This window comes from Pyrus communis, chromosome 15 (genome assembly GCF_041283825.1).
Source record: "Pyrus communis isolate YQ-2024b chromosome 15, ASM4128382v1, whole genome shotgun sequence".
Taxonomy (NCBI): domain Eukaryota; kingdom Viridiplantae; phylum Streptophyta; class Magnoliopsida; order Rosales; family Rosaceae; genus Pyrus; species Pyrus communis.
The window spans coordinates 2728001-2740206 of NC_142579.1; the positions used below are offsets into that span (position 1 = coordinate 2728001).

The 12206-nt window shown below is 37.3% G+C and overlaps 1 protein-coding gene across 1 annotated transcript; it reads left to right on the top strand.

Moving 5' to 3' along the window:
- The first annotated feature begins 6130 nt into the window (after positions 1 to 6130).
- On the top strand, positions 6131 to 11864 carry LOC137710705 (CBS domain-containing protein CBSCBSPB3). The gene is made up of 14 exons (XM_068449812.2): positions 6131 to 6498; positions 6675 to 6843; positions 6921 to 7053; positions 7210 to 7380; positions 7589 to 7667; positions 7793 to 7906; positions 8025 to 8091; positions 8212 to 8317; positions 8384 to 8442; positions 9202 to 9308; positions 9546 to 9673; positions 10458 to 10540; positions 10633 to 10722; positions 11336 to 11864. The coding sequence occupies exons 1-14, from the start codon at positions 6359 to 6361 to the stop codon at positions 11507 to 11509; spliced, it is 1620 nt and encodes a 539-aa protein (XP_068305913.2). The 5' UTR covers positions 6131 to 6358; the 3' UTR covers positions 11510 to 11864.
- Positions 11865 to 12206: the final 342 nt, after the last annotated feature.

Consider the following 12206-nt stretch of genomic DNA (forward strand, 5'->3'; position numbering starts at 1 on the left):
TACAAAGTGACAAGAAGAGGCGGTCACACCTCCACTTGCTAGAAATCAAACTCATAAGTGATGGTTCCGCCCCTCTGATCTTGTCGAAAGTAATGGCTGCTCATGGAGATGTCTGGTGTTCTGGGTTTCTGCAGCTGCTGTGCAGCAGTGTTCTAACTTTTTTTTTTCTAAAAATTCCCTAAATAAAACGACGTCGGTTCATTTAGTGATTAAAAAAGAAAAGTTAATCCATATTATTTGTCTGATTTTTTTCGTAAGAAACATTGGACATATTTTTCTTTTTGTTTTGAAAAAATATGATATTCATTAAGAATTTAGTAGAATATGTATATATGAGAATAGGGTGTATAAATAGGTTTCCATAAAAATCTTGCCATAAATTTCAACCCGGTTGAAGAAAAAAAGAGTGTCCTGCAAAAATTATTATCCTCAATGACAACAAAATGAAACTTTACAAATGATTGTCTTCTAACAGGGCATCACAAATGTTTTTAGACCATATTTTTTCAACGATGATTTATGAATAATAAATTAAAATACAATCGATTGTTATCAAGTGCGTTACATATTGAATTTGTGGACGCGCACTCGCGTCAAGCATTTGGCGTTCTCGGCTTTACCCATTTTCTAGTGGATTGGATTCTACTCTGGCCTACCCATTTTCTTCTTTGTTGGCTATTTTGAGTTGGAATCATTATGAATATGTGGACTATTAGGTGGACAATCAGAAGCTTCGTTAGAAGCTTTATCTAGCTGATAGGCGTGCATATTCATTTTCATCCGCATTAGTGTTCCTCTTTTGTTCTATTGGATTTGGAACCCCTTTTGAGCTATGCATAAAAGAGTAGGATTTTCTTTTCTCTTCTTTTCGTCCACTTCTTTTTCCTCCCTTCACACTTTACTTTTTGTCATTGTAAAAAAAAAAAAAAAAATTCAATATAAGATTTTGACGTGACTTAATCATAATCATTCAAATAAAATGAAAGAAAAAGGAATAGAGAGATTAGTAGAAGATAATCCTCCTCCATGCATAAAACATGGAAAGTTCAATGAAGTGAACATGAGGTCATCTCCAACTGAAATGACTAAATATAGTCATGTCTAGAATTATAGCCCTGTAAAATATATTTTTTAAATGAACATTGTCATGCCATACTCATAGACCATTTTCAACCGAACGAGGGCCAGATGGCTCATTTTAGCCCTCTAGTCTTACAAGATATTAATATTTTAATGACCAGTATAAGGCCATATTTGCCTCCATCTCCAACCAAGAGCCAAAGGGTCATAGGGCTCGTTTTAGCCCTGTCACAAAAAAGGGTCTCCAACTGAGGGTCAAAGGGTCATAGGGCCCAACATAGTTTATTATTTAAATTTAATGTTATTTAATGTTGTTTCATATTGTTTAATGTTGTTTATGTTACTTAATTCAATTTAATGTTGTATAATGGTTTAGGAAATTATAGTAAAAAAATAGAATTTAAAAAAAAAAATTTAATTTTGTAAAAAAAAAAAAAAAAACAAATAAAAAGGCCCACCATTCCTGTCGGAATAATGAAAATTCTAGCGAGCCCAAGGTTGGCTGGCTAGCGAAGTTGGGTCAGCCGATTGGCCCTTTGGCCCTTTTTGTCCAGTGGAATCCACGAGCCCTTTGGCCTAACCCTCGATTGGAGACGGTTTTCAGACTATTTTCGATCATTTAGCCCTCTGGACCCTTCGGTTGAAGATGGTAATATATCATCTCCAATCGAAGGGCTAAACATAGTCCCTCAATAATTTATTAGTTTTAAGTTTATACTTTAAACTTAGTAGTTAATTTAAATAAACTACCTTTGGATGTTTTCAAATCTAGCTATTAGATTTGAATTAATTATTACAATTGAGGAGTTGGATCCCAAAAAATAGGCTAAAAACAGGGCTATATTTGGCCAGCTTGATGCCCCTTTGGCCAAATAAAGGCATAGAGGGTTCCATATAATTATAGACCAACCTTAGATTGAAAATGAATTTTTGGGCAAATCAAATTATATTTTGGCTTTTGAACCGTTAGCCTTCTAAACAATTGAAAAAGAAAATATGAAGTTCTAACTCTAGTAACTTAAGAAGTGGGCCTGACTTCACAAGTCATGATTTATGATTACCGACGCGTAAATGGGAGTTAGATCCTATCCAGACCCATTTCATATGGACCATCGGATGACAATTCTAACCGTTAAACCCGATAACTGCGGATAACCGCCCGAATGGATTGGATTTGGATATGAAAATTCGGGTATAGTATGAATATGGAGAAAAATCGTGAACTTTATTTGATTATGGTTCTGGATATGGTTATAGGGGTCCCCAATCCGTATCCATCCCCGAATCCGACCCGAATATATATATATATATATATATATATATATATATATATATATATTTGATATATAATATAATTTTATTCAATTTACCGAACCCTCCCTAAACTAATTCATTATGCATGCATCAAACACTATACTATCTTTATTATGCACCAAACATCATGCATGGGGCATACCAACAACCTCATCAATTCAATACTCTTATTGTTATACTCAACCAAATTAATTCATTGAATCATTTTCTATATCAATTATCAAATATTACAAATTTATCAGATTCATCTCTCTTCAAGAGTCTCACTGTCAAGAAATTAGTGCATGTTATCCTGAACAACTTCAAATATATTGTTAGTTTTTTGTAATTGGATGTTGCTATTTAATGATGGAATTAGTATCTACTAAAATTTATAATGTGTCAATTGGATAAATATAATCTTTCTTTTTTGTTTTTTGACGAAGATGGATATAACCGATAACTGATTGAAAATCTGTTACCCGGTGGATATGGTTATGGATAATCCTCAATGGTTAATTTGCGGTTATGGATATGGTTAATTTTCGTGATTATGAAGATGGATATAACATTTTCGTCTCTAAACCGAACCGCTGCCATCCCTACATCCTCACTATCAATAGATAACGGACGGTAAGGATTAAAGCTATTTCTTTTCTTAACTATTCGCTCAATTTTGCCAAACTCTTCTCAGTTGCCTTCTCGGCAATCACCCATCATCGACAGTTTAGAAAGATAAACACAAAACGAAGGGCCTTATACACGTGACACAATGACAACAAGAAATTAAAAGTTGAAATTGAAACAGTTTTCATATTTTTGTAGTTGAAAATTTGGATTTTTGGATTTGTAGCAATCTTGAAGGTCTGGAAAATCGAAAGAGTTTCCATATTTTTTTTGCAATTGAAAATTAGTGGAAGGATGGAAAATTGTAGATTTGCAACAATCTTGAAGGTCTTAATCTTTTCTTCAATGAAATGTGGTGTGGAAGGCGAGAGAGAAGACGAAGGCATGCCCGAAACAAACAAAGTTTGGGCTAGTGCTTAAGTTTGGTGCAAAAGAGAGAAAAACAAAGACTTATTATATTAACATCCGACATAATTTTTAATAAATCTCACATACTTAATACACCTCACATTTGTTTTTTCAATTAAAAATTATATTGCTACACCCCACATACTTTCCCAAAATACCTTAATACCCCACATTCCTAGCATAAACCTTACATTTTCTACACACCCCACATTCTTCAAATTTTATAATACTCATTTTTAATTTTTATAAATTAAATTGAATTTGGAGTAAAACTCTAACATCTTGTGTGATTGATGTAGAGAGAAAAAAATAGTCACTTGAGAGCCGCCAATTAAACGGAATGAGTTATATTGCAGTAATTAACCATTGAATGGAATAAGTTATGTTGTAGTATTCACTATTGAAAATAGTGAGAACTTCCAAAGAGAAAAGCCTTCAGATAATCAGGTTTTCTGGGAATTGTAAATGAATATTAAGCTTAAATCAATCAATAATAGGCTTGGGTAGTATAGTTTCCTGGGAAATCACAAGCAGATATGTCACATCTCGGTCCGGGCCCCCACCACATCCCGGGTTCGACTCCACCGTAACATGATATTGTTCTCCTTGGGCTTGACCACGCCCTCACAGTTTTGTTTATGGGAACTCACACGAGAACTTCCCAATGGGTCACCCATCCTGGGAGTACTCTCGTCCGAACTCGCTTAACTTCGGAGATCTGATGGAACCTGAAGCCAGTGAGCTCCCAAAAGGCCTTGTGCTAGGTAAAGATGAGAATATACATATAAGGCTTACAGGATCCTCACCCCTGAGCAATGTGAGATCCTACAATCCACCCCCCTTAGGGGCCCAACGTCCTCGTCAGCACACTTCCGGCCAGGGATTAACTCTGATACCAAATTGTCACATCCTCGCTTGGACCCCCACCACATCCCGGCCCCGCTCCACCATCATAGCACTATATTGTCCGCTTTGGGCCCCGACCACGCCCGGTTTTGTTTTTGGGAACTCAAACGAGAACTTCCCAGTGGGTCACCCATCATGGGAGTGCTCTCATCCGAACTCGCTTAACTTCGGAGTTCCGATGGAACCCAAAACCAATGAGCTCCTAAAAAGCCTTGTGCTAGGTAAAGATGAGAATATACATATAAGGCTTACAGGATGCTCACCCCTGGGCGATGTGGGATCTTATAGATATGTGGGACTAATCTCCTTTGAAATCAAAATTAGAGAATAAAATAACGAGATAGCTTGGTCAGGGTTTTGTTTAACAATGGAGAGTGAGAGGTTTTGATAGTTGAATAAGATAAATAATAGGTTAAAAGTGATTTAGGGTGTTTTCAGAAATTTTTTATTTTTTTTAAAAACCTAATAAGATTGAAATTGTCATTGCATAATAGGGTACATAAGTCATTTAATGTGGGGTGCATTCAACATTTTGTGAGATGTTAATAAAAAAAAACCAGAATAAAATGATTGGAATTATCGACTGTCTGTTGTATGGTGATCAGTTAGGATAAAGTGGTCTGCAAGGTCCACATGAAATGGGTCCGGAGAGGATCCAATTCTGCATAAGTGAACTTGTACAATATTTTGGATCTTGTTATAGTAGTTGGGGATTTCCTCGTTAGATAAGAAGGCATCCTAAGAATCTGCCTGATGAGACTCCAAATGTTTATTTAGTGGGTTTGAGCTTCATCTTGCATTCCAAGAGGATGTTGAATGTTTCCGCCAAGTTTTTTATGTGGTATGACCGCTACTTGCCTTTCACCATGATGTCATCAACATAGACATTCATGGTTTTTTCAATCTGCTTCTTAAACATCATGTTTACCAATCATTGGTAAGTCGCTCCTGCCTTCTTGAGGTCGAAGGGCATGACTTTATAGTAGCAGATGTCTCACTCAATGACAAACGCAGTATTCTCCTTGTCTGGCACGTACATGGCAATCTGATTGTAGCCTCAATATGCGTCCAAGGTAGGGGTGCACATTGCCTGAACACTCGTTCGAGGTTGGTTGAGTGGTTACTTGCTGGGACACCTTTGGATAGATATACCATCATCAACTCTTGTCTTGCTTCAGGATACTTCATGAGGAGTGCATTATGGCAGGGTCAAATCTGTCAAAAAAGGAGGTGAAAAAGCCTGGTTTAACTGTTGGTTCGCTTATCAGGTCAACAGGTCCAGCAATAAGCAATTGATTTGGTTAAACAGGTTATGAGACTGATCTGAAGGTGTAGAGCCAAGTCGGGTGCGCGCTAGCTTAGGTGCGGGTCGACTTGTAGTGGCTGATGGATTGGGAGCTGCAACCTGCTGGGCCACGACTACTTGAGCCTGAGAGGCCTGCTTCAGAGATGTTGCCGGCGTTGCTTGATGCGAGTTTTAAACCTTAGTCTTATCATTATTAGAAATATAGTATAAAAATATGATAAAAAATAAACATTTTCCCAATAAATTATCATTCTCCCTGCTCTTAAATTTCATGTTTAATTTGAACTGTCAAGTCAGTGGGATTTGGCAATTACAAATCCAACAAGATCCTTTCAGGATTATTTTGGTGAAGATCTGAGGATTTGTAAATCATGTTCGTTTATCGTATATGGTGCAGTCACTTTTTATCAAGTACTGTTTATATTTAATTTTAAATAAAAATATTTAAAATAATTTATGACCGCACGATGTATGATAAATATATCATCGACGGATCCGAGATGCTCACAAAGAGGATCCGAATTCATTACCAATAACTCTCCGTCTCACTCCAATTTTAATACCCAAAAAGAAAGGAAGGGAGAGGGAGAGAGGGAGAGACGGTTGGAGCCAGGCAGCCACAACCCACCCGAAACACTGACCTTCTCTCCTTCTCCATCTCCCTCCTCATCACTGCAACTAAATTAGGGTTTCTGCAGTCCAGATAAAGAGAAACCCTAATAATCGCAGAGAAGAGAGATGAGCAGTCAAGTGGGCGTGAGGCGGACCAGTCTCAGCCAAAGACGCGGCCCCGCGGCCGCGATTAAGAAATCTCCCCCTGACGAGAATGGAACCTCTAATGGCACCACCAGCAAACCCTCCTCTCCTCCCCCCCTTTCGTAAGTTTTCTCTCCTTTCTCGTTTGCTCTTTGTTTGTTTCCCGAGAAAATGGTTTCCCGGAAAATTTTCCTTGCCTTTGTTTGTATAGTTGATTTCAAGTTTGAGAATTGGGGTCTGCAAAACTTGCCTTTATTTTTTTTACCGAAATGGTGTTTTAATTTAAATATTTAAAAAGGTCTGGTGGTGGGGAGAGGACGGTGAAGAAGCTACGGTTGTCGAAAGCCCTAACTATTCCCGAGGGGACGACAGTATCCGATGCATGTCGGAGAATGGCGGCTCGCCGTGTGGATGCTGTGCTCTTAACTGATTCAAATGCGTTGCTTTCCGGAATTGTGACAGACAAGGTTCAATTTATAACTCATAGTTGGCTGTTGCTGTGAGTTTTTGAGTGTCAGCTTTGCTTACGGTACTTTGCTTTCAGGACATTTCCGCTAGAGTCATCGCCGAGGGGTTGAGACCGGAGCAGACAATTGTGTCAAAGATCATGACGCGGAATCCTATTTTTGTTAATTCTGATTCATCTGCTCTCGAAGCTCTTCAGAAGATGATCCAAGGTTAGTTTTTTTTTATCTAACTAGGTTTTATTTCTTTGGCGATTTTTATTGCGTTTGTCCGTGTGTGCATTCGTCTAAGAATTTGCTTCGAAATCTTCATTTGTTATGGCTACATTGGGCACAAAAAGGTGACTTCTTTTCTTTTTCTGTTGACAGGTAAATTCAGACACCTCCCTGTCGTAGAGAGTGGTGAAGTTATTGCCTTGTTAGATATCACAAAATGTCTCTACGATGCTATATCAAGATTGGAGAAGGCAGCGGAGCAGGGGAGTGCCATTGCTGCTGCAGTTGAAGGAGTTGAACGCCAGATGGGAGGCAATTTTTCTGGTCCGTAATAATGTTTAAAAATCTTACTAAATTACTTTGAGTCTGATCGGAAGTTGCTTCCTACGTAATGTTTTTGAAACGCCTCTGCTTTATAGAGAACCTGCACTGTATTGTAACGGATCCTCTTTGTTCATTATTTTGGTACATACATATGATACATCTGGTAGAATTTAACTTTTTTTGTTCTGTTTATCATCATGTATTGCAGCTCCATATGCTTTTCTAGAAACCTTGAGGGATCGAATGTTCAAGCCTTCCTTGTCAACCATCATTGGTGAAAATACGAAGTACAGTTCTTTAGCGTGACTTGCCATTTGGCCCTCTTTGTGGGAGGATGCAATTAATTGATTTTGGCTTGATTTTTGTTTAAAGTTTATTTTCTATTGCCAAGCTTGTAGCTTTATGATTTCAGGGTTGCTGTTGTTTCTCCATCGGATCCTGTCTATGTTGCAGCAAAAAGGATGCGGGAGTTTCGGGTTAATTCAGTCATAATTATAACGGGCAACAAGGTTCAGGGGATACTAACGTATTGTTCTTTACCTTATATTTGTTTGTGAACATTTTGCACTTAGATGTTATTCTTGGATGTTGTCTGTCTTCTTTTTAATGAATATCATATGATGTTTGCATTTGACTGACTGCAGTTCCAAGGATATCCTTATGCGAGTTGTGGCGCAAAATGTCTCTCCTGAGTTGACTCTGGTGGAAAAGGTTTACTCTAAACCATCGAATGTTTGATTATTCTATATTTCGTATTAAGTGTATAGATCTGTTCCATTTTTAAAATAAGCTTCCTTGAACAAACTTGTGCTATCCAAATAATTTCTTTAGGTAATGACTCCAAACCCTGAGTGTGCCTCGTTAGAGACAACGATCCTTGATGCGCTGCATATAATGCATGAAGGGAAGTTCTTACATCTTCCTGTCTTAGACAGAGGTGAGTGGTACATTTTAAGGACATATTTTTAATGTTTATAAGGTGTATTGACATCTGTTTGCGCAGATGGATGCATTGCTGCTTGCTTGGATGTTCTGCAGATAACTCATGCGGCAGTTTCTATGGTAAAGTCATTGCGGTTGTGGTTTAGATTCGTGCTTCAATCATCAGAGTGAAATTTTTAATTTTAATTTTTTTTTCCTTTGCCTTTGCATGTGAAAGATGTTGATTTTTCATTGAAGTGGAAGATATTGAACTTTTAAGGGATGGGATTGCCCAATATATAATTCAATGCATTATATTGGTTTATGTTTTTAATTTTCCAATTATGGTATAATAGAAGCTGGTCTAACACGTCTTGTGGGTGTGTTTCTCATAGTTGTCTGATTTTATTTTACTTCTATTTCTATTTCTTTCCTTATATGGTTTACAAATTCTGCATGCATCTTTTCCTCCTTTATTGCCATGTTAGTCTTGATTTTTGTCTTTTGGTTACGTAGATTATATGTATCTTAGATTCTTATGTGCATTATACTTATGGTTGTTGCCGAGTTTTTTGATTTGGTGCATGCGAATTATGAACTTTTTGGCCATAAATGTTTGAAACTAAAATTCAAAATTTGGGTGCTATAAATGTATTAAATTGAAGGACTTTTAATTTGTTTCCATTATTTACCTTCAAGGGAAAATTAGCCTTGAAAGAAAAAGAAATAACTGCAAATTGGGCCAAAAGTGAGAAGGAAGAAAAAAACCTGGGTTAATTCTAATGATGGTTGCATTGTTTAGGCTTGAATCTAAAAGCCCCTTGGATATTCTCATTTATCACTTTTATAAAACTTCCAAGGATAAATTGATTAATTAGTTGTTGTTCATTCCTTTCCTAGGTTGAAAGTAGCTCAGGAACGGTTAATGATATGGCAAACACAATGATGCAAAAATTCTGGGATTCAGCACTTGCTTTGGAGCCACCTGATGATTGTGATACTCAAAGGTATTCAAAACTTGCTAATAACGTCACTTAAATTAGGTTCACCTACCCAATTTTTATACTGAATTATACAATCCAGTGCTGATGTGAGACTGATTGATTGGAAGTTTTGAGATAAGGAAAACTATGGAAAAGAAAAATTATTTGCACAGATGCATGTTGTAGTTATGTTTCATCACTGATTCTGTTTTTGGGTAACCCGGTTATTCAGTAACCATGCTTAGGGCTTTTTGTTTTCAGTGAATTGTCTACAGTGATGGCTTCTGATGGGGCTGATGGAAAGTTTTCTTATCCTTCTCTTGGTCTTGGAGATTCATTTGCCTTCAAATTTGAAGATCTTAGGGGTCGAGTGCATCGAATTAATTGTGGTGAGTGGTGGTCGAAGGCCTAAAATTATTGCCAGCATACTTTGCCATCACTTTGCTTGATGACCTATATATACCATTTCTAGCATGAATATTTGTGGAGTGATTGCTTAGTGAAAGGATAGAATTGGGTCAATTACAAATTGTTAAACTTTTGTGCCCTCTCTGCATCAAACTATCAAGTTTATCCTTATTATTTTACTACGCACTCTGAGTTTGTTTTATTTATTTATTTATTTATATGGATGCCAAATTGATGCCAGGTTGCTCACTTTTCACCCCTCAAAATTTAGAAGGTTAAGTCTTTCTTTATTAGAAAATGTTCGTATTTGGTATGTGGCATCTGTTAATTCCACCTCTCTTACTATTATAGAGTCTAGAAAACTGGGATCTTGAATTTTCATTTAATTAGTGATCAATGGGTTAGATTATATCTGTGGATGGGAAAATTAATAGAAGCTTGCATGAGTGGTACGCAGCAGTGGACTCGGTCTGACAGGGGTATTAGTTATGGCATAGAATTTGCTGTGCGGTGACACATTAGTCTCTGTGGTTTGGTTTAGAAGTGTCCATAACTACTGCCCATTGGTGGTGATTGGCAGATTGGGTTTAGTTTTCACTGGGCTAGATCAGCACTGTGTGTGGGGAGAGCTCTGTGACTGAGTAAATGGACGTGGTTTAATTTTTGTGTGTTTACAGATCAGATGTTTAGATGCTAGAATTGAACCCACAATGACCTTATTTTTTCCCTTTCCTGATTGTATTTTTTTTTGTTTATTCTCTTCAGGCATGGAAAATTTAGATGAGCTGGTATCTGCTATCATGAAAAGAATCCGTGTGGCTGATGATCATGATCATCCTCACATTTTGGTAAAACTTTGAGCTAATTTTTGGTTTCATCTGATTTATTGGGCTGCAAAACTTCTTAGTGTTTACTTTTAGTAATTCTTTTTTCCCCCCAGTTTGAAGATGAAGATGGTGATAGAGTTCTACTTGCAACTGATGATGATCTTATTAGCGCAGTCAGCCATGCTCGAGGAATGGGACTGAAGGTAGCATAACTATACGCTCCTTTATTGGATTTCCAAGGCCTTTTTTTAGCATTTTGCCGCAGTTATTATAAATTAAACTTTTAATCACCTCCCCCCTTATGTAGTTGTTAATACTTGTGAACATATTTGTTGATACTTTGATTTGGTTAGAAGTTAAATCTCTTAATTAGAAGCCCGGCAAAAGCCATTAAAAAACCTTTCCTTTCTTGACGCAATTTGACCAAGTGCAAATGATCATTTAATAATGGTTTGCAGTTGAGAAACTTTTATATTGATAGTTTTGGGGATGAAGGGCTGGGTGTTTAAATTACACTGAGAAAGAGAAGTTTTTCATGAGGGAAAAAATGAAATACTTAAAAAGATAATTACTTGGTTAATTTTTTTTCAATATGTTAACAATTATACCGGAATTCAATGGAGGATATGACACCGTGAGGCAGGTTTACGTAGCTTGTTGAATTTGACTGTTGATGAGCTGTACTCGTACATATTGCTCATGGTAGGATCAGATCACTAAAGGATGTGTTGGAGTATATATGTGTAATTATTTTGGGATGTATTGGAATTTGTGTGTAACTATTTTTTAGCTGTATGGTTTATCTCTCTATCTCAGGTTCTAAGGTTGCATCTGGACTTCTCTGATTCTAGCCACCGAAGTGTATCAGCGTCAGGAACAACGACGACCCAAAGAATGGGATGGACGTCTTTGCACACTGGAGTTCTGGCAAGTGCTGCTGTGTTAACAGGCATTGGGGTGCTGTTCTATTTAAAGCGCACTAACCTGTAATGCTTGTCCCGATTGTGTAAAGAACACATACTAGGATCGATTATAAAGGTACACAAGAGCCCGCTTCGCCCTGCCAAACCTCATTGGCAGAGGGCTCAAGGAAACCAAACATTTTGGACTCGGAACACCAGCAGCAGCAGCAGCAGCAAGTTTTCTGTGACTGCACAAGGATTAAAGGTATGCATATTGTAGGTTAAACAAAAGAGCCGGATGAAGGCGATGACTGGAAAATAGATATATTTTTGTTTCATGTATTACCGTGGAAGGGCTCGCGCTTACTTGGCAAATGAGAATATTGAGAAAAGAAAATGGAGAATTTGCTCCAATCAATCTATAAAGCTCATTCGAATTATAACGCGGAAGGGATTGCGTAGTTGCAAGTTTAATCTGTTAATGCGTCGGTAAAAGTGGCCACAACAACAACAGAAAAACAAAATAACGTTGTATATGGATGGAATTGGATTTAGAAGTGGCAGTGGTGCCATGTGAATTTGGAGAGTTCAATGTCAAGATGGAGAGGCTAAATAATTGACAAAAAATATCTGACTGGGAGTTCAAACGTGTAATCAAATACCTAAAAGTTACATTAACCAAGAGAACAAGAGAGCATTTGGGATGAGAAATATGTTTTTCTCAGAGAGAAATCTCTTTCCACTAGAAAAGGTCCTCTCCGTGCCGAGAACTCACTACTGATGCT

Excerpts from the sequence above, each read along its gene's own strand:
- LOC137710705 (XM_068449812.2), top strand. The coding sequence starts at position 6,359 with ATGAGCAGTCAAGTGGGCGTGAGGCGGACCAGTCTCAGCCAAAGACGC. Across the intron at positions 6,844-6,920 it reads CCGGAATTGTGACAGACAAG|GACATTTCCGCTAGAGTCAT; the intron begins GTTCAATTTATA and ends CTTTGCTTTCAG. Across the intron at positions 7,381-7,588 it reads GATGGGAGGCAATTTTTCTG|CTCCATATGCTTTTCTAGAA; the intron begins GTCCGTAATAAT and ends CATGTATTGCAG.